The sequence below is a fragment of the Aythya ferina genome, assembly GCF_964211825.1.
Source record: "Aythya ferina genome assembly, chromosome: Z".
Taxonomy (NCBI): Eukaryota; Metazoa; Chordata; class Aves; order Anseriformes; family Anatidae; genus Aythya; species Aythya ferina.
This window is the reverse complement of record NC_140299.1, coordinates 8,204,546-8,230,648: the sequence shown is the minus strand read 5'-3', so window position 1 is coordinate 8,230,648 and position 26,103 is coordinate 8,204,546. Positions and strand designations below refer to the sequence as shown.

General features: G+C 40.4%; 1 protein-coding gene across 1 annotated transcript in view; it reads left to right on the top strand.

Annotated features, from left to right (window-relative positions):
• KIAA1328 overlaps positions 1-22,564 on the top strand; it is a 171,235-nt gene extending 148,671 nt beyond the window's left edge. Inside the window, exon 11 of the mRNA XM_084504086.1 lies at positions 19,120-22,564. Coding sequence (XP_084360212.1) covers positions 19,120-19,333 — 214 coding nt within the window. The 3' untranslated portion in view covers positions 19,334-22,564. The remainder of the gene's footprint in view (positions 1-19,119) is intronic.
• Positions 22,565-26,103: the final 3,539 nt, after the last annotated feature.

Below are 26,103 nucleotides of genomic sequence, written 5' to 3'. Positions count from 1 at the left end.
CTTAGTTTATGGAAACTTTTGAATCTTTGGTGACAGATTTGTTGAAAAGCTTTTGGAACTACAGGTAAACTATGTAAACTGTATTTTTCTTTTCCAGATGCATAACAGTTTTACAAATCCAGTAGAGGTTTCCAATGGATTATGACTTTAATTAATACTTTTCACCGATGTGTCAAGTTTGCATTATGAATTTGTTTCTTTATTATAATTACCACCAATCTGCTTGTTCTAAACATCAGAGTTCTTCATCTGTAGGTTGGTGTGTCACTCCAGATCCTTTTAAAAAGAAACTTTACATTTGCCAATTTTCACTGTCTCAGAACCGAGGCAGTTTTAGGCAATTAGTTATGCATTACAGTTCATAGTTCAGCTATTTCGTACCTTCAGAGCTCCTTCAGAAGTTTGAGTACCTGCTGATTCTAGCAGCTTATTATTGTTCATTCTGTTAATTTGTTCTGTAATGTACTTACATGATACTTCAACTTCAGCTTGGGAGAAGTCTTCCACCTTGTCCTCTTTGGCATCAGAAACTTCATGGTGAGTGTGTGTCAACTCATTGACCTTTTCTGCTATGGTATTACCATCCTTAGATGCTCCTTCTTGGCTTTGACTGATACTCAGACTTCCTCTTCTTTTTATGTATTTAAAGTAGGATTTGTTAGTAGAACCTATGTTTTTCTCAAGGTAACCTTTAATATTTGGCTGGGCTTTACTGTGCTTTTTATTATTATCTTTTCCTTCTGTATTAATTTCTCAGAATTTGTTCTTTGGTATTTTCCTTATTTGGACCTGACTGGATATAACTGTATAGTTTGCTGTTCTGCTTAAGTAGTATGACTCTGTTTCAGCTTTCTGAAGTCTGCCTTCATAGGCTGTGTGTCCTTTTCTGAAGACCCAGCATGACTATTAAACAAATGCTTGCCATTTATAAGTGCTTTTACCCTTTGGACTGCCCTTTTACATTCTCTTTAACAAAGTTCCTCATTTTTATGTTGTGTCCACTTCTGAAGTGAAAGACTGCAGTAGTGGATTTTTGCTCCACAGAGATGCTGAATCTAAGTTTGAAATGTTTGTTGTTGCTCTTTGGTGGTAACATCTGAACTGTCCATTGCACTACTAAAGTGTGGAACCCAACCAACTAGGACTCTTCAGCTTGGAAAAGTTGGACTATGTTAGAGATACCTTAGAAGTTTATAAAATCAAAAGTTAAATGGAGAAAATAAGTAAGGAACAATTTTTTGTTATCTTGTCTACTGGATAAACCAGCAGGTATCAGATAGAATTGTGAAAATGGCACATACAGAGTGTACAACATTTAGATAGAGGCCTAAGGCTTAGCTAGCCTATCTCCTGACATCTTGTTGGTACTGTGTTGTTTACCTACTCCAAAACTGTATCACTGAGGTTTTGTCTAGCATTTATAGCTTTTAAGCTAAAGTCATCCATAATACTACTAATGATATTTAAGTAACTATACAATCATCAAGGTTGGAAAAGACCTCCAAGATTATCTGGTCCAACCATCCCATCTTCATCTCTTCAATGTCCTTGTTAAAAAATGTAGAAAATCCCAATATTTGGGCTTAAGTCACAAGCTCATAACGTTATGTATCTGGAATTAGACCAGGGGGTTAAGTGGAATTACGGTAGGACAGGACATAATAACAGAAGACTCAGACTGTGAAGTTTCATGGGTAGGGTAATGAAATAACTGTGGTATTTTTCCATATATAGGTAGGGAAAGTAATGGCAGTGATTCAGTGTAATATGATATTGAACTGTTTTAATACATTTTAGTTTTGTAGGCTTTCCATCATTACTATTGGAGACCTTGAATCGCGTAGCATACCTTCCACTTTCTGATAGAGATTTGAGTTGATGGGGTAGAATCAACTTAGAGTTGATGGGGTATAGAATTGTAGAATATCCTTACTTGGAAGGGACCCACAAGAATTATCAAGTCAAACTCCTAGTCCCATAGCAAGCTCCATAGCAGGGAGATTGTTAATGTCAATCTACAGATCTTTGTTCAAGCTGAATGCACCAATTTCTACTGTAAGGTGTGACTTTTATTCTCTTCCCATTACAGATTTCCTTTTCAAAAATTCATGCTATTAGATATTGGTAATTTTTGCTTTGTGGCAGGCTGTCACTGGAGCAATGAAGTTATCTCCTCAACTTTTAGATAATCTTAAAACATTTGGGGTTTGCTTTGTTTGTTTTTCATTTCAGATGACACACCATTTCTTTATAGATACCAATTATGTTTAGCATACAAATTTCTTGGTATGACTTGTTTCTAACTCCGAAGTAATTTGGGGTCATATATTTGTTTTGTGTTTTTTTTTTTTTTTTTTTTTTTTTATGAGGTTGTACTTTATTTATGACCCTCTGCAAGAAAAAAAGCTGAATTATTTCTTATAGTCTGAATGTGTTCAGGAGAAATAATTTGAAAGCATAATGGAAAATTAAGCCTTTTACTGAACATAATATTCTCTCTGTTTTCTGTCCTGTACAAAGTTATCTGCTTTAGTAGAGGCGCCTTAAGTGTTGTTTTTCTCCTGTGGTTCATCCTAACCATAAGTTTTAAAGGATTTGGTTCGATATGTACAGCTGGAGAACATAGTGGGAAAAAAAATTGCTTTTTCAAGTTCTTTTTCTGTAATAATAATAACAACAACAAAAAAGACATTTTAGAGTACTAATATATAATTTATGTATTTAAAATCTTTTAAAGGAGATTCCCAAAGCCTTTATTGCCATTGTACTTTTAACTTTCATTTTTGCTTCATCTGCATTGAATCATCTTTTACTACTTAAAACAGAAATTGGGTTTATTGAAACATTTCAGTTCTGATTATTTTTTAATAAAGATGAAGAAGTCTAACCTAATGAAATCACTGGAATGAAATGAGAAAAATTAAAAAAATAAAATAAAATAATAAGCTGAGGACTTCAAGATTTTATTAAGTCACATTTGGCTCTATGTTTCTCTGTGCGTACTGTCGTGGATCAGTAGGGTGGGAAACATGCCATGGAAGGAACGACCTTTGCACTGTTAGACTGACTTTTTCTGTTACATTTCCTGAAGGGCGAGTGGCACACACCACTCGCATTGCCAATAGTACTTGTGTGTATAACTTCTGTGCCTCTGATCATGAAAACCTGCTTTGAGATGAGCACTAGTGCTGAATTCAGATTTTTTCCCAACAGTTCAGACCTATAAATGTATTTTGTAGAATGCACGCACATCTGTCAGTTTATCAGGTATCTGTGAAACATCATAATGGACAAGCAGCTTTATGATTTATGAGTTTGCTGACTTTTTCATATTCTTAGAAATGAAATGCTTTCTGCTCCATGCAGATTATCTGATAATTCAGTGATGAAATGTGTAGGTGTATTTGTGGTATAAGGGGAGCAGTTTATATATTGCTTTGCAAGTCTCAGGTCAGATGTAGCAAGCTCTTGAACTTGTGTCCATGCCCCTGCACATGGATCTGCTGGGGAATTTTGCAAGCTCCGTTTTCGTTGCAGTGACCTTGTCCTTTCTGATGAGCCTATGCTGTTCCAGTGCCACTTCCCCATTTTACTGTAAGAGGTGAAACAATTCCTAGAAGGACTTTAACAATGCTCCAGATGCTGCTCATCCCAGCTTCTGCTTGACTCTGTTAATTGCTCTGTGCATCCCTACTCCTACCCGTATGCTTGGAATTTGGAACCTGCATATCCACCTCATTCACAGGCAGCAAACTGATCTAATAAGAGATGTCCTCTCCCTCCCCCTTCCTTGCCAAGCTCAAATCTCTTTCAGTCGTCTTTTTCCTATCTCCTAATGGCATCTCAGCTCCTAGATTTCGAGGCGTGAAAGAGAAGTGTTCTTTCTTAAATCAGCCTAAAGTGACAACTGGATACTGCTGTGATGAGCATCTTAAGGAACGTCTAGATCACTAGAATGTATAGACCTATTGTAATTATCCATGCAATTTTCTTGCTTTCACTCCTTCTGTTTTGTTATGAACTTTTTAGCAGCAGACCATTTCTACCAGTGCACAAACCGTAACATCACGTGACATTGACTTTACTCAAACCAGAAGATTTTTGTGCCAAGGTTGTAACATTGTATCATTACTTCATTGTATCTGTGTGAAAATTTTAATTTCACGCCCTGCGGACTTCACTGTCTCTGTGCACTCTGCTCGTGTTGTTGCATAGAAGGGTAAGTCCCTGGGTCACATTCATTTTGTAGTGTGCTTTTTTTTTCTTTCCTTTTTTTTTTTTTGTTAGCAAGAGTTCTGTTTCCTTTGAGAGGTCTTGCTGCAAAGTTAGCTGGAGATTTCTGCCAGAAAAATATTTGCAAGCTAAAAGTGAAGATACTAACAATATTTTTATTAAGTTTCTTAACTTTGTATATGGCTTTCTTATTAAAAAAAATAATAAAAAATATATACATGTATATCTACACTATATATATGTGTGTATATATACATACATGGGGTTGTATGTTACACTGTCAGGTATTTGTACAGGAATAGAATCACAGAATCACAGAATTTTCTAGGTTGGAAGAGACCTCAAGGTCATCGAGTCCAACCTCTGACCTAACGCTAATAGTCCCCACTAAACCATTTCCCTAAGCTCTACATCTAAACGTCTTTTAAAGACCTCCAGGGATGGTGACTGCACCACTTCCCTGGGCAGCCTGTTCCAGTGCCTCACAACCCTTTCAGTGAAGAAGTTCTTCCTAACATCTAACCTAAAACTCCCCTGGCTCAACTTTAGCCCATTCCCCCTCGTCCTGTCACCAGGCACGTGGGAGAACAGACCAACCCCCACCTCGCTACAGCCTCCCTTGAGGTACCCATAGAGAGCGATAAGGTCACCCCTGAGCCTCCTCTTCTCCAGGCTGAACAAGCCCAGCTCCCTCAGCCGCTCCTCGTAGGACTTGTTCTCCAGGCCCCTCACCAGCTTCGTCGCCCTTCTCTGCACCTGCTCAAGCACCTCCATGTCCTTCTTGTAGCGAGGGGCCCAAAACTGAACACAGTACTCGAGGTGCGGCCTCACCAGAGCTGAGTACAGGGGGACGATCACCTCCCTAGCCCTGCTGGTCACACCGTTCCTGATACAAGCCAGGATGCCGTTGGCCTTCTTGGCCACCTGAGCACACTGCTGGCTCATATTCAGCCGACTAATAGATGCAAATAATTTGGTAAAGTATATGGGGAAGGGAGGGAAGACCTATGATTAAATATGTCATACTGTTTCCCATGCATCTAGTCGGATTTTACTGAATTGCCAACCCTTCTTTGCAGAAGCCTTTGGTTAATGTTTGCATTGGTTTATTGGGCTTTCTAGTTTGCAGGCACTGGCAGTTTAAGCTTCCTTTAAAACACCGTGCCTGAACTGTATGGGCAAATGAGAGTCCGATCCTTGATGGTGAGTCCTTGGGATTTTGCCATATACTGTCAGTGAGGTTTAATATGTTCATGAAGAGAAAACACCCTAGCCAGTCACCAAATGGCTGAGGTCAAAACAAACCTCTGGAGGTCATCTAATGCAACCCCTTACTCACAGCAGGGTCAACTAGAGCCAGTTACTCAGGACGTGTCTAGTCAGGTTTTGAATTTCTCCAAGGACGCACACTCCACAACCTTCTGGGCAACCTGTGCCAGTGTTTAACCACCCTCATAGTCAGAAAGCTTTCTTTCTTACGTTTGAATGGAATTTCTTGTGTTTAAATTTGTGCCTATTACCTCATCCTTTCACTGAGAAGAGCCTGGCTTTGTCTCCTTTCCTCCAGTAACCAAGGATTTATAGATGATGAGATCACCCTGAGCTGCCTTTGCTCCAGGCTGAGTCCCAACTCTCTCAGGCATCCCTTGCACGTCAGATACTCCAATCCTGTAATCACCTTCGTTGCCTTTCTCTGGCCTCTCTCCAGTGCATCCATGTCTGTCAGTGCTGGGTCTGGCCCTTCAAATGTATTGTCCCACCAGGACTCAGGAGAGAGGAAGGATCACCTCCCTCAGTATGCTGGCAATGCTGCTTTCTGCGCTGGCTAATATTAAAATTTGTGTGTGTGTGTATCAAGGCAACAAGTGTCCAGTTCCTTCTTTGCAAAGCTATCTTCCAGCCAGTCAGCCCAGGTATGTACTGGTGCCTGGGGTTATTCCGGCCCAGGTGCATGACTTTACATTTCACATGGCCGAATGTTATGAGATTCTTGTGAGCCCATTTCTCCTGTCTGTTGAGGTCCCTGCTTGAATACTTTCTGGTCCTTCTCATCCTAGAATTTATTCAGAAGAATATGGGAACGAGAGTCTTAGCATTAGTCTCTTGAGCCATTAAATGCTCAGCCTTATTTTGTAGTGTATCGATGACGTTATGTAGTTTCTGACAGAAGCGTAGACTATCCACAGGTGTATGGTTATCGAAAAGTAATCCTGCAGAGCCCGAGATCATCTTTTCTAGTTACTGCTGGGAATGAACAAACTAAAATTTCACTTCCCTGCCCATCTGTTCAGCAACCAAAAGTAGGTAATTTATCTCAGTGGGGCACCTACCACCTGTGTAAAGTTTTTGAAAGAGGTTGTTAGCGTGCGATGACTACAGCCAAGGGACACCAGGCCCGAGTGCCTCGTACTCCATGCTTTACTGCTGGCTTTTTCTGTAGGGTGCCTTCTAACTCAGTACTTGCACAGTGTCAAACCTGTTTGGTGCCTGTGTCCCTGTGAAGCTCACAATGATGCTACCTGCTTTGCCACACGGCATGCTCTCGTGCCAGCTGTGCGCAGCTCCTCACCAGCAGTCACCCCTCTTTGACATGCTAAACCAGGCACCACCAGCACACTGCATTTTTTTTTACAGCTACTGTTTTATCTCAGTGGCTTCTCTTGAATTATGTATCCTCATCTTTCATGTATGAAATCTCAGCTGATTTAAAGATTACCCCAGAGAGTTCAGCACACCTGGAAATGAATGGAACAGCAGATAGTCCCAACCATTCCACCACAGAGCAGGAGGTTTAACAGTGCAAACCAGGAGCTTTTACAGCAGTTGGGTACTGGAATACAATTTTTATGGGAGCATTGTCTCTTCACGTATGGTCTGCACCCAAGCAATCAATACATTGGGTTGCCAAGAATTCAAGCTCGGTGGCAATGTTTGCTCTCAGGCAAAACGGATTGAATGAGTTCAAAGAAAGACCTGACATGTAGCGAGATTGTCGGCTGTTCTGTTAGGGCTAGGCACCAAAGATTTCATTAGATAAGGTACCCGAAATTGTGTGTGCCTCTCACTGGGAGGTGAGCAGAACAGAGCAAGTGAATGCAAATCTGGCTGAAAAGCAGTTCCTATCTGATGTGAGGCTTCTGAGTACATTATGAAGGAAAAAGAAGCCACTGAGCGTAAACTACATATATAATGTCAGCACGATACGGAATCACAAGGCATGTAAAACTTAACCGCTCTACCCTATAAAGCATACTTCAGTTTCTTCAGCAGGAGTTGTGGTCACTCTGCTCCCAGCAGAAATTAGACTTTAGATGAACTGTAAGATCCTATTCACCTCTCTTATGCTAGCATAACCGGCATAAAAGATTATGCCAGTTACTATGCCATTACCATTAATGAACTTATACCAATTAAGTGCTGAGAGCAACAAACAGAGCTCAAGTTCATGGTGCAGTCTGGCCAGAAAATGGGCTTTTTGCAAGGCAAAATATGTTCATTTTCTTTATTTTGACTATTACTATATTTCAAATTTAAATTCTTCTGGATTTTTAGGCAGCTTCAGCCCCATTAGCTTCCCACCACACCAGCCTGCAAAGCATCCTTTTCTCTCTTAACACCCCAGCTATGCACCCAGCTCATGACCGGAGATGACCAGGGCATTGTATTTTCTGATAAAAGTTCTTTTTAAAATCAGGTCTCCTACTGAACACTTTTTTCTCACTACTTGGTTACTTCTGCCCTTTCTCTTTTTCTCCCTGCTCCCTACCAAGGGACTGGTACAAGCACAGGGGCTGTCTTCATGGCCTTGCTGTTCCATGGATCAGGAGCTAGAAGATGTTTGCATTTACCTCTGGAGTGTAATTCTGACTGATGGGTTCTTATCAGGGTTGCCAAGTCCATCCATCCAATTGTCTATTTCGTTTTTGAAGACCAAGCAACCATAAAGTTGAAAACCATGTTGTATTTTTGGAATCTGAAATTTCAGACAATGCATTTATGAATTATTTATGGAGAATGTGTTTTCAGTAATGTGCGGCATAAAATGGAATGAATGCGTATCCATACTTGCCCTGAACTCTCCAAAGTGCATGCTAATAAACAGAATGATAACCTACCATCACTTTTGCCCTGTAAGATTTACAGTGCAAGCACTTTTTTGTATGGTTTAATTCAAGTCAGTTTGTCAACTTAAAGCTCTAGTGTTTTGTTTTAAAGTACAACTTGGTGAGTGATTTTCTATTACTTAAAGAAATCTAACTGCTTTTTTCCCCCTATTTCAACCAGAGTTAGTGTCTGTACATTTTTGTAGTCATGCTGGCATAGAGCCACTCTAAATTATGCTTTAATTCACAATTAGAAGGAAGTGGCAACTGTGCAGAGCAGCAAACCTCTCATTTAAAATGGCCATTATACAAGATCATGATTCTTCAGAATGATTAAGATATTGAAGAATAATTAAGATATCTTTAGATTTTCGGCCATTTAGAAGTTCTGGGCTTATTTAATTTTTTTTTAAACCTCCCTGAAACAGCTTTTTCTGTAATGACAGTAATACAGGACTCTATATTATCACAACGTGGTGTTTACTGGTATCTGAATTGTCTAATGGTAACTTGTTTTCACTGATATAGCTGACAGGGCAGAGATAATTAAGAAACAAAAGAATTTGAGTTTCTGAATAGCTGAATTTTGCTATTAAACACTCCATGCCACAGCAGAAGAAATTAAGCTGACAAGCAGGAGGGGAAGAATAGTACAAATCCACAGGAAGAGTTTGTGTTTAGGTACAGCAATTGACTATGTAAAATATTTCAGCAAGGTAGAGGAAAAAAGAAAAGAGGTAAAATAACCAATTTTCAAGCATTTCCAAGGTGTAAAATTGAGGTTTTGCAATACCTGTTCATCCTGGTACAACAAATAGCAGCAGAGAGGGAAGAAACAATGCACCTGTGAGCCAGTGGCAGAACTTCCACTGGCTTCCGTAGGGTCATGATTCCACCCCAATATACACCTAAAACTACTGCAGCCCGATTTTGTTCTTCTGCTTAATGAGGTTTTAAATCTTGCACAGCTAGTAGCAGTTCTTGCCACAATGGTTAGAAAGTCAATGAAAGCTCACAGTTCAGTAACTAAATGACAAAGTAAGAAACTTTGGAATCATAAAATGGTTATAAGTGCTTGACCTAAAACTCTACAGATCTCCCAATGACTACAATTGAAGCAAAAACTTGATTTATTATCTGGCAGTCTGGGAATATGGACTGAGCTTGTGAGGAAAGGCAGATAGCTAATCCATGTAAATGATGATGGACTTTGCAAGCTGGATGTTTTTTTTTTCATTATTTTTTTTTTTCCTGAGCTATGCCCCTTATTTTTTTTTATTTTTTTTTACTTATTTAGTACCTACAAAGTTCTAGCCGTTGTATGGTTATAAGGCAGTCCCAGCTTTGCTGAAAGCAGACTAGGAAAAAGAAACAAAACATGAAAAATCAAAACTAAAGGCCAAGACCCAGAATGGCAGAGAGGAGGTACAGAATTGCACTATGCCTTACATATGCAAACCCTTTGTCAGAGGCTTTAGCAGATTATAAAAGCAAAAGCACAATTTTAAAGATGATTCATTGAATTAGAGCTTGCTTTGAGGGGAAAAATGCTGGGGGACAAACTTGTAAGAGCAAAAAAAAAAAAAAAAATAGAAGAAAGGCTGTTAAGGCAGGAGAAGTAGGGGGATGAGGTATGGCAGGAAAGATGATGACAGCTTAGTTTTGGCCCAGAACAATAAAGGGTGAAGATCTCGCCGAAGATACGCTGTGATGACAGAGTGCTTAAAGGGAATAAAAGCTAAGCATGCTCTGAAGTGCAAAGTTATTATGTAATATCACAGCAGAATCAGGGCCTCAGGTGCTGTACATATACTGAGGTTCATTTTCTGATCTGAAGAGCTTTCAGACTTGATGAGACAGAAGCGGGTGTGTGGGAGGGGAGAGAAGGACAATACAAACAGAGTGATTGCAGAGGTGGTTGTTAAACTCCATGGTAGTTCCATGGTTCTGTAATTCCTTTCTTTTCTACTAAAACTTCATTCTAAATTATTCTTCTGTCACTGGCAGATATGATTTAAAAGGTTTCTTTACTTCTCAGCACTCATGTCTTTGTTCGCTCTCCCCCTTCCAGAATTATTACAACCTCAGTTATGCCAATTCAGCTGCCTGCAGCCGTACCTTAAAAAGAAACGATCTGGGGTTTTTGTTGTTTTTTTAACTACTAAAAGCACACAGAGACAAAAACAATAAAGAAGTTCTTTCAGTTGTATTTGACAGGTTGGTAACATGGCAGCAGAGTCTGAGTGAGAGTCCAATGAGGAAATAATAGAAAAGGTTGAGTTTCCAGTAGCAAAAAGGTGGGATAACTGAGGGTTGGGAGCCCTGAGACAGGAGTGTGAAAAGGTGAGGAAAGCAGGTGTTGGTCTCTGACTAGTGGGTAAGTGAAAATGGCTTGTTTGTTTAGCAAGGAGGAATGAGAGCAGCAGTAACTCTTAGTTCAGTAATGACAGCCAGCTGGGTGTTATCATAGGTGAAGCCAGGGTGAAAGCTGTGGAATAAAAATCTCTTATCAGACCTGACTTAGGACAAAAGTTTTTCCATGCTGATGCTGAACCCAGTATCCTTTAGCACACTGGCTCTGCTTGGTATGCAAAAGACCAGGGCCAAGCCAGCAGTGCTCGGCCTTTTTTAACACCGTGTCCTCTTTAGCTCTTTACTACTGCCTGTCACACTGAGAAGGTTGTCCCATAGTGCTGCCTCCCACTGCTCATTTTGGTTAGTAAAGGTGTGAATTACCAAGTTCTGCTACTTTTCTCCCTGTTCTTGTATGCAAAGGCAGCAATCTCTGATGTCATTTTCCACCAGAAATAGCAAAAATTGTTAGTAACCCCACAAAATGAGGCGTTCTATTCATTGATTTGTAGGTCCTGCAGCACACAGCACTGCGTTACAGTGCAGTGGGTCAACACACACAAAGTAGGAAGGGTGCAAGAGCCATGAAAGCAGCAAAAAGGCTGTTGTCATCTGAGTCCTCAAAGGCGTGCGCTGCGTGAGTGTTGGAGGGAGCTGCTCTCCTCTCTGCTTCTATATAACCACACGTGGGGAATGTGGTGCTCGTTTCTGGGTGATCGTTTACTGGAAAGATGCTGTCAAAGATAGGAGGAGAGTGGCAAAATCTGTTGCTGTGCTCGAGGTATTGATTTATGAGTGAAGATTAAAATACGTGTGGCTCAGATAAATGTTGACTGAGACTGGAGCAGAAGGGAGAAATGTAATGTTATTCAAATACTTAAGGAGTATTTGCACCAAAATAGAAGACGGATTTTTCAGTACTGTGCAAGATCTTTAGCTATAACAAATAGTGTGAAACTGGGAGGAAGAAAAAACCTCCTTGTCTGTCTCTAGCTGACTATCAGAAATACATTCTTGTTGTGTATTCTGGTTTGCAACACATAGTTTTTTCTCCTACAAAACTCTAAAGCAAATATTCATGCAACATTTGGGGTGTTTTCCATGCTACTCTGATCTCCTAAATTGTATATCTTTCCCCTTGGACTTTGTTTAGACTGTATGCTTTTTCGGACAGAGAATCACTCTTACAAGTGGTTGTAGAGTAGGTCCCCCTGATCAAGGCCCTTTAGGTTATACTGTAGCCAGTAAATAAGTAATAATGGTAATGTTAGCGTGAGATATATTTGGCTGTGGAATGGCTTCCCTAGGAGAATAGCAAGAGGCTGATTATTAGCAAAAAAATGTTAGGAAGCACACTGTAGGGAATGGTTCTCTGTCAGCGGGGAGAAGGCTGGATGATCTAATAAGTCTTTTCCTTCTCTGGGTTATGATTCTGTGAATACTGCCTCAGAGACTTCTCTAAAAGTCTCTGATACTATAAGCTCTCTATTATGTGGGTGTGGGTTTTACAGCACTCCGGGAGGCTTTTGCTGAGGACACTGTAAATATATTCTGTTTTACATTGTGTGATGTATTTTAAATAAAAGGCTTAGATCTTTTTTTAATTGCTTTGAACTATTCTGCAGTCTGATCTTTTTCTTTAAGAATTAAGGAACTTTGAGATACTTTTGGAAAATACAGAACAGTTACAGGCAAGAAATACATCGCAACCTGGAGCTGGTTTAAATACATACAGTGCTGCTGAATTTGCCTCCTCCTGTTTCCCATGGTAAAGTGTCTGTTCCCAGTTCCAACCTGCATGAAAGTGAAATGGGAATCTCAGGCTAACAGGCACGGTCCCTTTGTCTCTGAGTCCATATTTAATCTTGTTCATTCTCTTGATGCTTCAGCCTCAAAGATTGCACTTCTCTGGGTTCGTTTTTGGGGGGTTTAGCATGTCAGTACATGGGGATACTCCAACAGGGGTTTCTTTGGTCACTAAAGATCAGGTCACAGGAGAGACAAGGTTCCCTATCCTGACTTCTGGCCTTTGAGGGAATGACTGCAAAATCAGCTTCTCTTTCCAGCTTTCATTTCCTATCCAACTGGTCTGTCCTTTTCATTGGCATGTTCATCTCAGGCTTGCTGGGCCAAATAGCATATTGGCTAAAATCTGGATTATACTCATACAGCAGGGAGGCAGAGAAGAAAGAAACCAAGACATTGGGTAGGATGTTGAAGATCCTGAACCCAGAAACCTACTGACTCAAAGAAGATCAACTACACACAGTGTGTGTGGATTTTCAAAAGGCCATTGTCAAGGTTCTACACCAAAGGTTGTTAACAAAACCAAGTTTCCACAGGATTGGAAGAAAGTCCTTTTATCTGTTTACTAATCATTTCATGGTAGCAAGTAAAGGGACTTAATATACATTTTCCATGATGCAAGAGTCAGCAGGGACCAGTGTTGGGATTGTTCTTGATCAGTGACTTGGAACGAGAAGTAAACAGAAAAAAATTTTAGATGACCTGATACGCTTGTGAATTGCACTAAATTCTTTCAGGTAGTCAAATATCACATCTATAGCAAGAAACTCCAAAAAAGCATCAAAAGTGTTGGACAAAAAGGTAATTTACCTAGTTAAGAATCATCAACACCATGTCTACGTGATACTGAACTCAGAGTATCATATCATAGAATAGCTTGAGTTGGAAGGGACCTTAAAAATCATCTAACTCTAACTCCCCTGCCATAGACAGAGATGCCACCCACTAGATCAGGTTGGCCAAGGCCCCATCCAGAGGAGGCGGTTACAACTTGTAAAATCAAAAGCTTCGCAGAAGCTTGTTGGATATACAGGCATTGGTGTACCCACATTTTGATTCCTCTGTGTTCTTTTGGTCTCTGCCTCTCAAGAAATTTTGTCCAATATTTTTGGACAAAAGATTGATACATGGATGTTGAAAGGATGAGCCAGGGACATAACCTCTAGCATCCCTAGTGCAAGAATTGTGGACACAAGAAAAAAAGATGGCAGAAAGTGGCTAGGACTTTTGAATTTGGGCAGAATTCCACCCATCGCCAATAGAACCTGGATTAGCTTGTGGTGGATAATCGATCAGTCATTGCAGCCAGTTTTTCCAGGTAACCTCAAGCTGTAACACCACTGTGTTGTCTTCATGTTTGGGGTATCTTGGCTGCTAACGCCATACCTTATCTGCATCTGTTTTCTCCTGTGGAAGCTGCTTTTATTTGCCCTGTTTGTTCCAGTCAAGTAGGAGTTTGACATTTGCTTTATAGTAACAATAAGCTTGGTTTCCTTTTCTGTAAAATGGGTCTTTTCCTTACCCCTTGAAGGTGTTTTTAGCTGTATTTAGTGTTTGTGAAATGCTTGGAGGCAGATGGTGTTTTATGAATACAAAATAGTGTTAGGCTTTGTACTTGGGCGCAATACTGTACCGTAATTCAAAGGCAATTCATGTAACATTAGTAAATCACTTTGAACTTTATGTTGAAAATATAAGCAGTAGTATAAAAATAAACCTTTTTATTTCCTCTGGTATATACAGTTAAATAAAGTAAGCCTATATAGCTACTAATCTCCAAAACCGTATTGCCAGTATGCTTTGTTGAAATGCCATCACCTTGCAGAAGAGACATTCTGTGTTTTGTACACATTTATGGTTGAAGAATAAATTTTCAGAGACTGTAAATGAAAAGATATCTATGAACATAGTGATCAAATAATATCTGACAGTGCTTGTTTAAAGAAATATACATATATCTCACTGCCAGAGTATTTATGGCTCTAATAAGTTTAGTTATTTTGCCTCATGGGGAAATTTCTGCTTCTCCAAATATCAAACTTGTTTGGTGTTGCGCTGTTTTTTCAGGAAGGAGCAAATGATATTATTAGTTAAATGGGACTGCACAATGTAAAAATACAATAGCATAGTTTAAAAATTGAATACCATATAAGAAATATAATATATTTTACCAGCAATGGGAAATAGACAAACATTAAAAATTTAATGACATATCCCAAATGCCTAAACGAATAAATAAACAAACATTGCTGTTCAGCTGATTGATGTGAGGATCCTCTGTGGTTACCTTCAAGAGCACTGTTTTCTCTAATATCCTGCGCAGTAATGAGTTCTGTGCATCACTTTTGTGTAACCTGACCATTTTTTCAGTACTGTACATTGTGGGACTGTCTGAACTCTGATTTTTCAGCAGGTTTTATTAGACAGAATACCAAGTGGTTTCAGGTGATTTCTCAGCAACCACCCTGGGAATAAGTGGTCTTACGGTTCCCAGAGCAACAGCCACATTTGCGTGTTTGTCATAAAAATGCAAGCGCTTTCCTTCCCGTTCAATTTTGAAATATATCGCAAGGTAAGATGCACCTGTAGATGTTCAGAGCGTTGTATTCTGCTGCACAGGCGATGAAACAGAAATACTGTGGAACGAAAGGTTTGACTCTGTGCCAGCCTGTACTCAATTTTGTACTGTTTCCTTCTTTAAAATGTGAACTTTTAACGAGCTGGTATAAAGCGTAATGCTTTATGATGTTTTCTGTTACTTTAGTGATGGGCTAAAACTGTTTTTTACATTAAGAGTTTATAAACTCTACTAGATACTTATTTAATTAGGAGCCAATGCTGAAAGTTTGTAATAAAATTTCCACAAACACTTAAGTGTCTGACGAGCCAAATTTCCAGCAACCTGTGTTAATAGTACACAGGAGATTAGGAGAATACTGTCACAGCATGGTGCAATGCCTGACCAGGATGGATTTAGCCACTGAGGTCACAGTTCTACACTGACACAGCTACAGAGGTTTGATCCCTGTGGTAGCTCTCAGATAGTTTGGGCATCTCCATGCTGCTTTCTGTTGAGCTGTATTTGGAGATTTACGTAGTACATTAAAAACAAAGGTCAAATTTCTTTGTCAAAAGAAGAGCTTCAGTGTGCTTACCTTGGTCTGTTCTCTCAACACACTCTTGTTTGTGGCCCTGCCTTCCTTATGGTTTATATGCCAATTCTTTGTGTCTCCTCTCCTGATAGAATTTATGGAGACCTTATGGTAAGACTACTTTCACCAAAGCACAGCTATCTAAATAACTTCTAATCCAAGCTTGTAGAGTAGCCTGCACAAACTTTCTTCTCCCATGGAAAAACATGCAGACTTTCAAACTCAAGAAAGTCAGAGGAAAAAAATACAAATGGTGGAAATGTCAAGACTGGGCTTAGAAAATAGATTGTTCTCCAGTCTGTTCTGTAGGTGACTTCCCAGCATACTGGCAGCTGTTGCTAAAAGGTGAAGACAGACTGAATTGTCACCAGCTTTAAGGGGACAGTTGTCTACCTCATTTCCCTTCTGTTGAAAGGACAAAAGACATAAAAGAAAATGTATGTAAGCATCTAGCACTGATGCAAATTTGGGATTTTTTTCTCCTGGGGAAGCATGAGCAAGGGCCTCTCTTTCTCTTGACTGTTAATTTCCATTAAAAGAGCATTCTTTATTCACAAGCCAAGTTTGCCAGATCAGTTTTCATGTTTGAAACGTTCTGACTTTTGGGTGCCTGATGCTGCAGCTTTGACTTCACTGAAGCCATAAAGTGTGATCTCAATAATCTGGTTTTGCTTACACATTTAGGCAGATCATGGAAGGAATACATGTGCTGTTTTTAGAGAGTTTCATTTTGGGCTTTGAGCATTCTGTGCCTCTTTAAATATTCAGATACAAATAAATAGTGAGAAAATTGTCTTTGCGGGCTTCAAACCATTCTAGGTCTACTCAGTTGCCTCCAGCCAGATGCTGTCTGATGTTGCCTAGACAAACCAGGGCAAACCATTATCATGGGATTAAACACTAAATACCTGCAAGGAGCATTCTCTTTATCAGATAGCGCTCTGTTAGCAGAGTTCATTCACTTTATTGCATATATAACTGTGGTGTCAAATAGACTGATTTACAACACCTGGTCTTTTACATAATCTTTGCTATTTGCTGCTCTTGTAATCTGCCAAATCATTTAGCCTTCCTGATAGCAGAAATGCTGTAAAACTTAGATAAACTTGCAGAAGAAATAAACTCCAAGGTACTGCTGAAATCCAGGGCCTGCACGTTTGCTATAAATGCACTGGCTGCTTTGGTTTCCCCCTGCCTAATCTGTGATTGAATGTGGCTGCTGGAGAAATTGAAATTTTATGATAGCACTACAGTCAGAGGAGATAAGCATTTGTATGCTAGACTAGATTAATCTAAAAAGAAGTTTTTAGGTGTGGCTAATGAAACCAGTGTATGTGTTAACTGGTTTTCTTTGGGGTTCAAAGCATCTGTGTATATCTGTACAGAGTCTAGTCTAAAACTTTCCCTATGTGAAAAGTCTAATATAGCTATGTGCTAGTTCTCACTAGCAGAATAGCTTATTCCATTTTACATTGGAGATGTTTTTAAGGAGCCCGGGTTTTCAGAGGGTACTTTCTGAATGCTAATACAAACCACAGGCCCATTTATAGTGGCTTGCATGGCTACCTATGTCCTTCTGAAGTTTTTGGTTAGAGTAATTGTAAGACATCACATTTGGGTACAGTCCATTTGGAACAAAACCAAAGCTCTGTTTTGGGGGGTTGAGTCACTCATTTCTGGCTATTAGAGGTAATTTTGAACAGACATAATAGAAAGACATGTAGATACGTGCAAAATGTGAAAAAATCTGGCAAAATACGTTTCTGATCAGATGAAATGCAAACTAGTATATCAGAAGGAAATTAATACAGGTAGTCAGATAGAGGAGAGAGTGCTGAGACGTGGTTGTATTAAGTCAGGCTGTGTTAGGAAAGATGGCTACCATCAAATTGGAAGGAACAATGAAAATTAAAGGAAATTAAAGAGTTGGCTTTTGGAGCAATAGTAGCATAACTAAGATTGCCATTAATATCAGTATTAACCGAACAGTGCCCCAGTTAACTCAAATGAGCTGAGAAAGTATTTCAGCATTTCTTGGACATGGCTACAAGTTAGCTTGTCACAGTCAGTCTTCTGACAACTGCTGGGACATAACACTCACCACTGGAGCTAATGAAGGATATTTTGCATGGCTTTGCTGGTTTAGGGAGGAAAGTTGCTTTAACTCCTGCTGCTGCATGAGGAGACTAGACATTACAAGTGGTGGTCTGCCTCTGGGAAATCCATTGGTCTCTGCTAATCTTTCACATCAATAAACTACTGTGAATATTTGCACTGAAGATTTTCATCCCGTCTGAGTTTAGGAACTTGCTCCAACTGGATAATCTGGTTGCGTAGTCTTCCTAGGCTACCCCTGTCTCGAATGGAAAACCCAAGGCTTTCCCACTCATTGCAGGAAACAGCTTGAGATGTTTCCTCACTCTGTGGATGAACTCTTTCTTCTTAAGTGGCAGGGACCTTATGGAAACTAACCAGCCACACTGATATCTTAGTTGGGTGCTGTGAATAATGTTTCTCTGCAGGTAAGTTATTGAGTGCCTGAATTATTTCAGCACTGGGAATGTTAGGCAGGCTGGTGTTAACAACAAAATGGAATGAAGGGGACTTTTAGGTAAAACTCTGGAGTCATATCTCTTAGATTAGAGAACAGCCTCCCTAGGGATGCAGGGAACCGGCATTGTTTAAGACATTTAAAATTGGACAGGAGAAAATGTATTGTAATGATCAATCCTGTGCTGGTATTTGGATCAGGTCTTGTCTTGTGTGAATATTAATAGGAAGTCTCTGTCTAAAGTACCTGCCATTATTCAGCGTGTGTTACTAGCTAACGCTGGCCTGCAACCTTCCCCCACATCTGTACTCACACTTAAAGGACAGCCTGAGTAATGTCTAGCACCTTTGCCTTCTCTCATGGTGCCTGAAGTGTTGATTTTGTATTGCCTTGCTTAGATCATATTCCTTCAGTGCTTCCACGAGGCAGACTCCATATAGTGCATAGAGATTTACAGGAAGCACGTGTAGTTTGTGGCAATAATAATAAAGTCTCCTGCTGTTTTCAAATCCCCGGGAAACTAAATCAAGTGTAGAGGTCTATTCAAAAAAGTGCAGCATGTGTATAAGTCACTTTGCCATTACCTGTGTGGGTCTGTCTTGTACCTGTTCTGTGTATTTGGCTGTTATATCTCTGAATCCTGTCCTCAATCTCCGGAGTGTGACTAAGACATTACACACATCAAATGGAAAAGCTGATGAAACAGCTTAAAATAACCCAAGCACCCATGCTTTGCTTGCCTCTTTCTCACCACCTCTGTGCTCGTATTCCTCATAGGAACTCGTATAACAAAATTCATTCTGGACTGATGGCCCCCATTAGACAAGCCTAGGTCTAGTCTGGATTAAGCAGGTGGAAGGATTGGATTTGATTCCTGTGTGATGCTTAACAGAGCTCCCATTTTCTTGGTATGTTTCTGTAGGTATGAAACCTCTCTTCTGGACCTGGTTGAAGCTATGAGTCCCATATCTGCCCCAGGACACCACTACAGAGAATTATATGATGGGAACAACATGCACACACCTCGTCATATGAGCCGCAGGCCGTCGTCTTGGTACCAGACCCCTCGCAGTTCCAGAAGCAGAGCAGATGAGATAGAGGAGAGCCGGCTGCTCGAGGAGATTTTCTTCATTTGACACTGCTCTTTATTCTACAGCCCTTCTGTAGAATTTTCAGGAACTTTTTCTTTCTGATTTGTTTGTGTTAAAGTACCATTTTTAAATTATTTGAGTGACAACTGATTGTCTTCCCTCTTCTAACAGTTAATTAGCATCCAGTTTCGTTTTGGTTTTAGTAATCATGGTGCAAGAATGTTTGTGGGATAGACCAATCAGAAAGCGTTAACTTTTTTTCTAAACCTTTCATGTGCCAAGTAATCATTCTAAAGCAGATTTTTTTTTCATCTACAACATTTTCTAATAGATTGAAGTCACAGTTTTGCCAGTCTCATATCACAAGTATATTTCATTATTGATTTTTAGCTCTAAAGCAGTTTGCAAGAACTGCCTAACATTCAAGAACCATAACGTTCAAAGTAGATTATTTTCTAATTAAACAAGTCTGTTTAAAGCCTGGCATATTATAAAGGTACAAGCACTTTACTACTTTTTTCAGTGATTTTATGATCTACCTTTTCCTTCAGCATTCCGATGTTAAACATGCTGAGTTTTTAGGGGATAATATCATAAGCTCAACTATACAGTGTCTAATAACATTAATAGATGATGTTGCAGACTGATGTACTAGGCATCCATGTGAAATATATTCCTCCTTAAATCAGTGCTATTTGACATAGTTTATGCACTGGGAGACCTAACCCTGAAATAGCAGAACACAGTCAGATGTTGTAGTGGTCCAAAACCTATGTGATGTACTTTTCAAGATGAAATATATAGTTGTGGTAGTATAAGAACAGTCTTAAGACATTTTCACTAACTTGCACTATTTTGATCTGGTATCCAGGCTCCATTGTAAATAAGACAAATCAGTAATTATTTCCACCAGCGGCTCGCAATGCACATTTCCCTGCCGGCTTTAATTATTCATGCTGTATCTATTTCAGTTTATTTAAATGCACTTCCATCTACTGCATGTACTTGGTTATTTAAAGAAATGTGCAGAATTGGTAAAAATGACTGCAGATTACAGGATTAATGGTCATTTTCTTCACAATGCAGTGTTCATATTTTATTGTAACAGTAGCCACCGGCATGTGTTCCTAGAAATATGAGGCTAAAATACTCATTTTGCACAGTAAAATTGCAGCGAGGGAAAGGTAGAATTGAGCCAGTACGGGCAAGTTCTAGGCCATTTGCTCCCAAATGCCAATTGGTGGGCCAGTGCAGCTTTTTTGCTGGTCTCTTTAGGCAAACGTGCTTATCTTAATGGCAGCAAGTTGCTGGTCTGATCCTTGGGGTATCGCTGCTGCCTGCCTCCGACACGCTCACTCTTGTGCAAGGCTTGGTACTCCTGTGCTCTGCGAGGAGCTGGTAAGACTGCAATGAGGCACGTTGTGCCTCCTGGGGGAGAGTAAGCATGATGCAGAATATCTAGCATGCACCTCCTGGCAGCACCCTGCTTTTAGAGCAGTGAAATAAATGGATGATGAAGGGGGAGGTAAACCTTAAGTTATTCTGAACTGTTCTGCTCAGGCTCTTAACCATGAATTAGGTGGTACCTTTTCCTTGTGTCCCAGCTGAGTTTTGAAAGGTGCTTGGAGGAGTTCACAGGAGGGAGGTGACATTACTGTACCAAAAAATGACTGCAGTGGAACGGCCCTGCTTGGTCTGTCCTGCTGTCAGTGAAGCATCATAGTTCTTTCCAATATGTCCATCTGCTGTTGAGTGTCCCTCGTGTTCTGCTCCCTGACCCTGTGAAGGCACAAATTTCTGGTCAAAGCCCTAAAGACGTGACAGGTGCCCTGACCCAAGTGTAGCAGCTGGGGCAATAGGTTTTCTCACTCAGCATGTTTCTGCTGGCCAAGTAGTCTGCTTCCTCAGGAAGACCGGGAAAGGGTGGGGAAGGAAGAGAAAAACGTACAAGGAGCAGCAGGAAAACCGTGGAAAACCATGAAAATGATGACCAGCACATAGATCTTAAGGCTTTAGGTTGATTTTTTGAGGGGGTTGGTTTTATTCTTATTTTTGTTTTGCATTTTTAGCATTTTTAAAAAACAGTTCTCTGATTTCAGTCCGATTGCTTCTCTTCTCTTTTCCAGTTAGACTGAAACGTTAATTGCCTTTTCTAATAAGTGCTAACTGACCTTTTGAAACAGCAAAAAAATAGAAGTATATCTCCTGAAAGGTGCCTTTGTGTACCCAGTCAAGAACACTGCATGGGAGCATTATGTTCTTTGGTTCCTCGTGGGTGTCAATATTTAACTGCTTTAGGATTCCTTATGATCCATTTTGTCCATTAACAATTCTAACTCTGATGGTAACTTTTGACTTGAATCTATATTTTGGCAGTAGCTCTTTTTAAAAAGACGCTGTTAGGGTTGTGGGCTCTGTGCTCAAGGTGCTGTCGATCAGTCAGAGCTACATGGGAGGCATACCTTTATGTAGCCAAGAGTTCTACAATTAAGATAGTTGAAATATCTGATGGATGAAGACCCGCATGTTTTAACTATCTGTGAGATGTGAACCGAGAAGCAAAAGCTATTAATTTGGCAGACCCTGTGAAAAATCATTTTTTATAATGCTGGCTCTTGCTCTAGTTATCAGCAGTACGTTAGGAATAGTGTTTAGCAGTCAGTGCAAGCGAAGATATTTTGCCATGAGGCACTACAAAGTTGAAGTTATTAAAACATTTATAGCCTTAGAAAAAAAATCAATGATTGTCAAATAGGAAAGGACAAAATCAGTAGTTGGGACTGGGAGGGGAATTGTTTTCCATCTGCTAAAACAGTAGAGGAAATGCAAAAATTAAACCAGCAAAAGCAATCACTTGACAGTGTCCTTTTAAGTTTAAGCTCCTATATTAGGAAGCTGCCGCTGGGGAGTTAGTCCAGCCACAGATTGTTTGTCCAGAGTGTTCACAGTTAATACGCTTCAGCTACACATTGGGCTGTGTTTTACATGAGGCATTGTGGAGTGACATGACTCCTGCTAAGGCTGCTACCCGTACCTTCACTTTGTGTTCTTCCTGAGTGGTTCGTACACACGCGCTGGCCAAGTTTGTGTAGTCGTTGCTTTTGTGCACCTTGCACGCGGTGGACCTGTAGCAATCACATCCTTTCCACTTGTAGTCCCTCCAGTCTCACTGTTGAGTACCATCTTGAACATATATTTATATATGTATGTGAGGTCTTAATCTAATAAATTATCTGGGGGGTTCGTTTTAATCTTCCAGACTTTGGTTTGTTTGAATTATCTTCTGGTTTCTTTTGTTTGATGCAGATGTAACAATTACCATTGACAATATGTTCCACTTTCCACGCCATCGTATCATGTGTATTCTAAATCTCCAGCTTGCTAAAATAGACGAGGAAATAGTTTTAAACCCTCTCTTTCTCTTCAGGACATGGGTATTTCTGTGAAGAGGAGCAAGACGTCTTTTGGAGCTTGAAGTCTGGGGAACAGAATACAAAAGAGAGGAGAGATGGGAAGCTAGTACCATGCACTGGGACAGAAAGGTGGGATTTGAAAGTAAGGAAGAAAGGGTGGAGGTAAAGACAAAAAAGGACAAGGATGCAAGGGAGAGAACTGAATGAAAGGATGAGAGAAGGTGTAATTTGAGTGGAGCAGAGCCAGCTCTGAAGATATAGATGAGTTGTTAAAATATAGTAAGTCAATTAGGGAGAAACGTCTTCAAGCACTGGTTCCCAGCTGAGGCTTATGATCCCAACTTCTTTTCCAGACCATGTTCCTGCATTTGGGGAGCTAGTGGTCAAAGGATACCTGGTAAATCAGGCAAAGGAGGAAATGAAAAACTTTATCTGCCCCCCTTCAGAGCACCTAGGCAGGGAAGCCAGAGCACAGGGAGGGTAGCAGGGTGAAATCCAGATGTAACCAAAGCATGGATTGAATTTAATTGCTGGGATGAAATGTGGTGTGGGCTTAGATTACGGAAGAATGTGAGACTGGATATAGCAAGAATTTGAATAAGGGAGAAACAAGACAAACAAAATTTGTAGTGATCCAGTGAGCTGTGGAGGTCTGGTGCTAAGGAAGGGGAGAGGAAAGGGCTTAGCTGGCCTTCAGACAGACTCAGCCTGAGCTATGCAAAAGATATCCCCTGAAAGTGCACGTGAGCCCAGGGTTAAACTCTAAAAGTTGCAGCAGAGGTTTTCTGAAATACAACCTCCAAGCAGCCTTTGAATTTGTACCATCTGAGGGGAGAGAGCACAACCTGGTTAGTTAGAAACCTCTTTTTTCACTGTTAACAAATTTGTGAAATTGTGTGCTAATTAGTGTATGATTTATAAATTTACATAACTGCCTGCTACATAAGACAACACAGAATATTGAATGAGGTGATTTAAACCAGCAGAAACACTGAAGTCTGCTCTGACTGGGTGTCTCTCCTCTGGCCTTTCCCAATTCATAGCTGCTCCCTGCATCTCTTGAAGTCCTAACTGCTCATGATGACAATAAATGTTTTACTATAATGTGGTGCCATGTAGCCATGAGAGAACAGGGTACCTGGAGAACCTTTGGCAAGGTTGTAGCAGAGCTTTCACCATGGTGCTTGTGGAGGGTGTTTGGAACAGAAATCACCAAAAAAAAAAAAAAAAAAAAAAAAGCAACTTGTTCTAGTTACTGTTGGTTTTTGACAACTCCCAAAGTGGTTCACAGGAAATGCTGGTGTGTCCCAGCTGCAGCAAGAGGACAAGGACCTGGGGGAACAGGGTTTGATTTCCAGCTTTGGGCAAGCCACTTTGCCTCCGTCTGCAGCACTTTGGGTTCAGCTGGAGAAGACTATCAGGAATCATACTTACTACCACATCTCTGAGAGGCTGTGACTTGTATTAACACCCATGGTGTGAGGTGCTGGGCATATACACAAGCAATTTGTCTCTGAACTGTAAGGTGTTGTTCACATCAGCCAGTTGTTCTCATCTCAGACTGAGTCTGAGTTGTTCTCATGACTCAGACTTCATATATTTTGAAGCTTGAGGGGCCATTTCAGGCCTTGGGAAGCTAAACTGGAGAAATTCAGATGTCCCTGACAGATAAGGCCCCATCTTATATGAGGTAAGAGATGCCCAGCAGTGAAACCAATCCACAGGCTGCAGCAACAGATGTTAATTCCTAGTTTCCTTACTTCAGGAATCATTCTGAATATGTACAAAATTAAATAATAATAATAATAATAAAAAATAAAATCACTTGTAGCATTCAGTAAACAGCCTTAGAGCATTAAGTTCATTCTTTCTGATCTTGTATCTGTATACGGAATGTAAAAAATCAGGAGAAGTTGTCTTTCCTGATTGTTTATTGGCAACTACCTTAAAGACTTGAAACAAGGATGCAGTTGGAGCCCTTATCTGAACAGTGGTGATTGTCACGAGCATCAAGGGCAATGTGGGAGCTCCTCTCCTCCTCTAGAGCTGGTAAGGAAGGAAATGGTGAGGTAGATTCACAGACATAGAGGCTTGTTCTTTCCCAAGCTAGAGTTGTCTTTTAAAAGCACCTTGTCAACATCTTCCAATATTTAATTATCTGCTATGAATCTGCCTTATTTTGAGGTTGAATTGGTTTAATTTTAATTTCCAGCTGATGGACTTAGTTGTGCTTACAGAAACAAGACGTCACAGTTCCCCTGTTACTGGACAGTAAGTACTCCTATGCGGTGGTAAGCTCCCTGCTCAGCCTTCTCTTTGACAAGCTGAGGTCTTTTAAGCCTGGTGCCACAATGTCTGTTTTCCAGCCCCTGGATAATTTGGTGGGGATGTCTGTTTCTGAACTTTCCCCAACATCTATCCATCTTGAAGGGTTTGCACTAGAGCAGAATAGCAGATTCCAGTTACCATTGCCGTGAATGGTGACAAGGTGGCCCCATTCTGCACAGTATGTCCCTTCTGATGCTTCAGGAGCCTTGTTTTGAGGTGTTGGGCGGGGTACCTGGTCTCATTGCACTTAAGATCATGGCTGTTTCTTGGAAGCAGAAAGTCTGGGTGTGAAATCAGGAGACCCTGTTAAATCTAGTAGAGTCGAGGAGGAAGAAACAGTGCGATGTAGAAACACCAAGCAGAAAAAAAACAACACATAGGATTCAATTTGTGATGGAGGGTGAACTTTGGGATGCTGCATCCATAAACTCAGCCACACCTTGAAAACAATCCGAAAAGCACATGCTTAATGGCAGGGAGGGAAGCCAGACAGCAGAAAACCTCAGAGGGGGAAGAGTGAACAAAGCAGGAGGTGATGATACCTGATAGCAACAAAAACAGACAAGAAGACTTTTGAGCTGCAGGTGAGGAGGTGATGACATCTCCAAATTGCACAGGAAATGGCTCCTTGTCAGTGGCTCTGGTGCCCTGGTATTTGCACGAGTGCCTTCAGCACAGGGATCTCATTACCAGAGAGTTTACTGGCAGATTGGAGGGATTTCAGTGAGGAGTAATAAAAATGATCAGGGACTGCTAGAATTGACATAATGAGGAAACAAGATGAGAAGAGTCAGATATTTATAGCTTGGGTGAGAGAGACAATTAAAAGGTGGGATGGGAGATGGACTGGGTGACCTGAAAGCCTTGTCTGTATCTAATAACTTCTCGTTGTGCTGTACAGAGGACTTGAATTTACCAAGGCTGTCAATCTGAGTCTTAACAGCCCTAACTTCCCATGTTGAAAAGCTCAGGTGGGTGTACTCTGGCTGTATTGACACTGTCAGAATGTCACTGGTACTGTACTTTGTTTAAAAAAAAAATAGTCATCAGCCATGTTGTGGAAAAAATTGACAC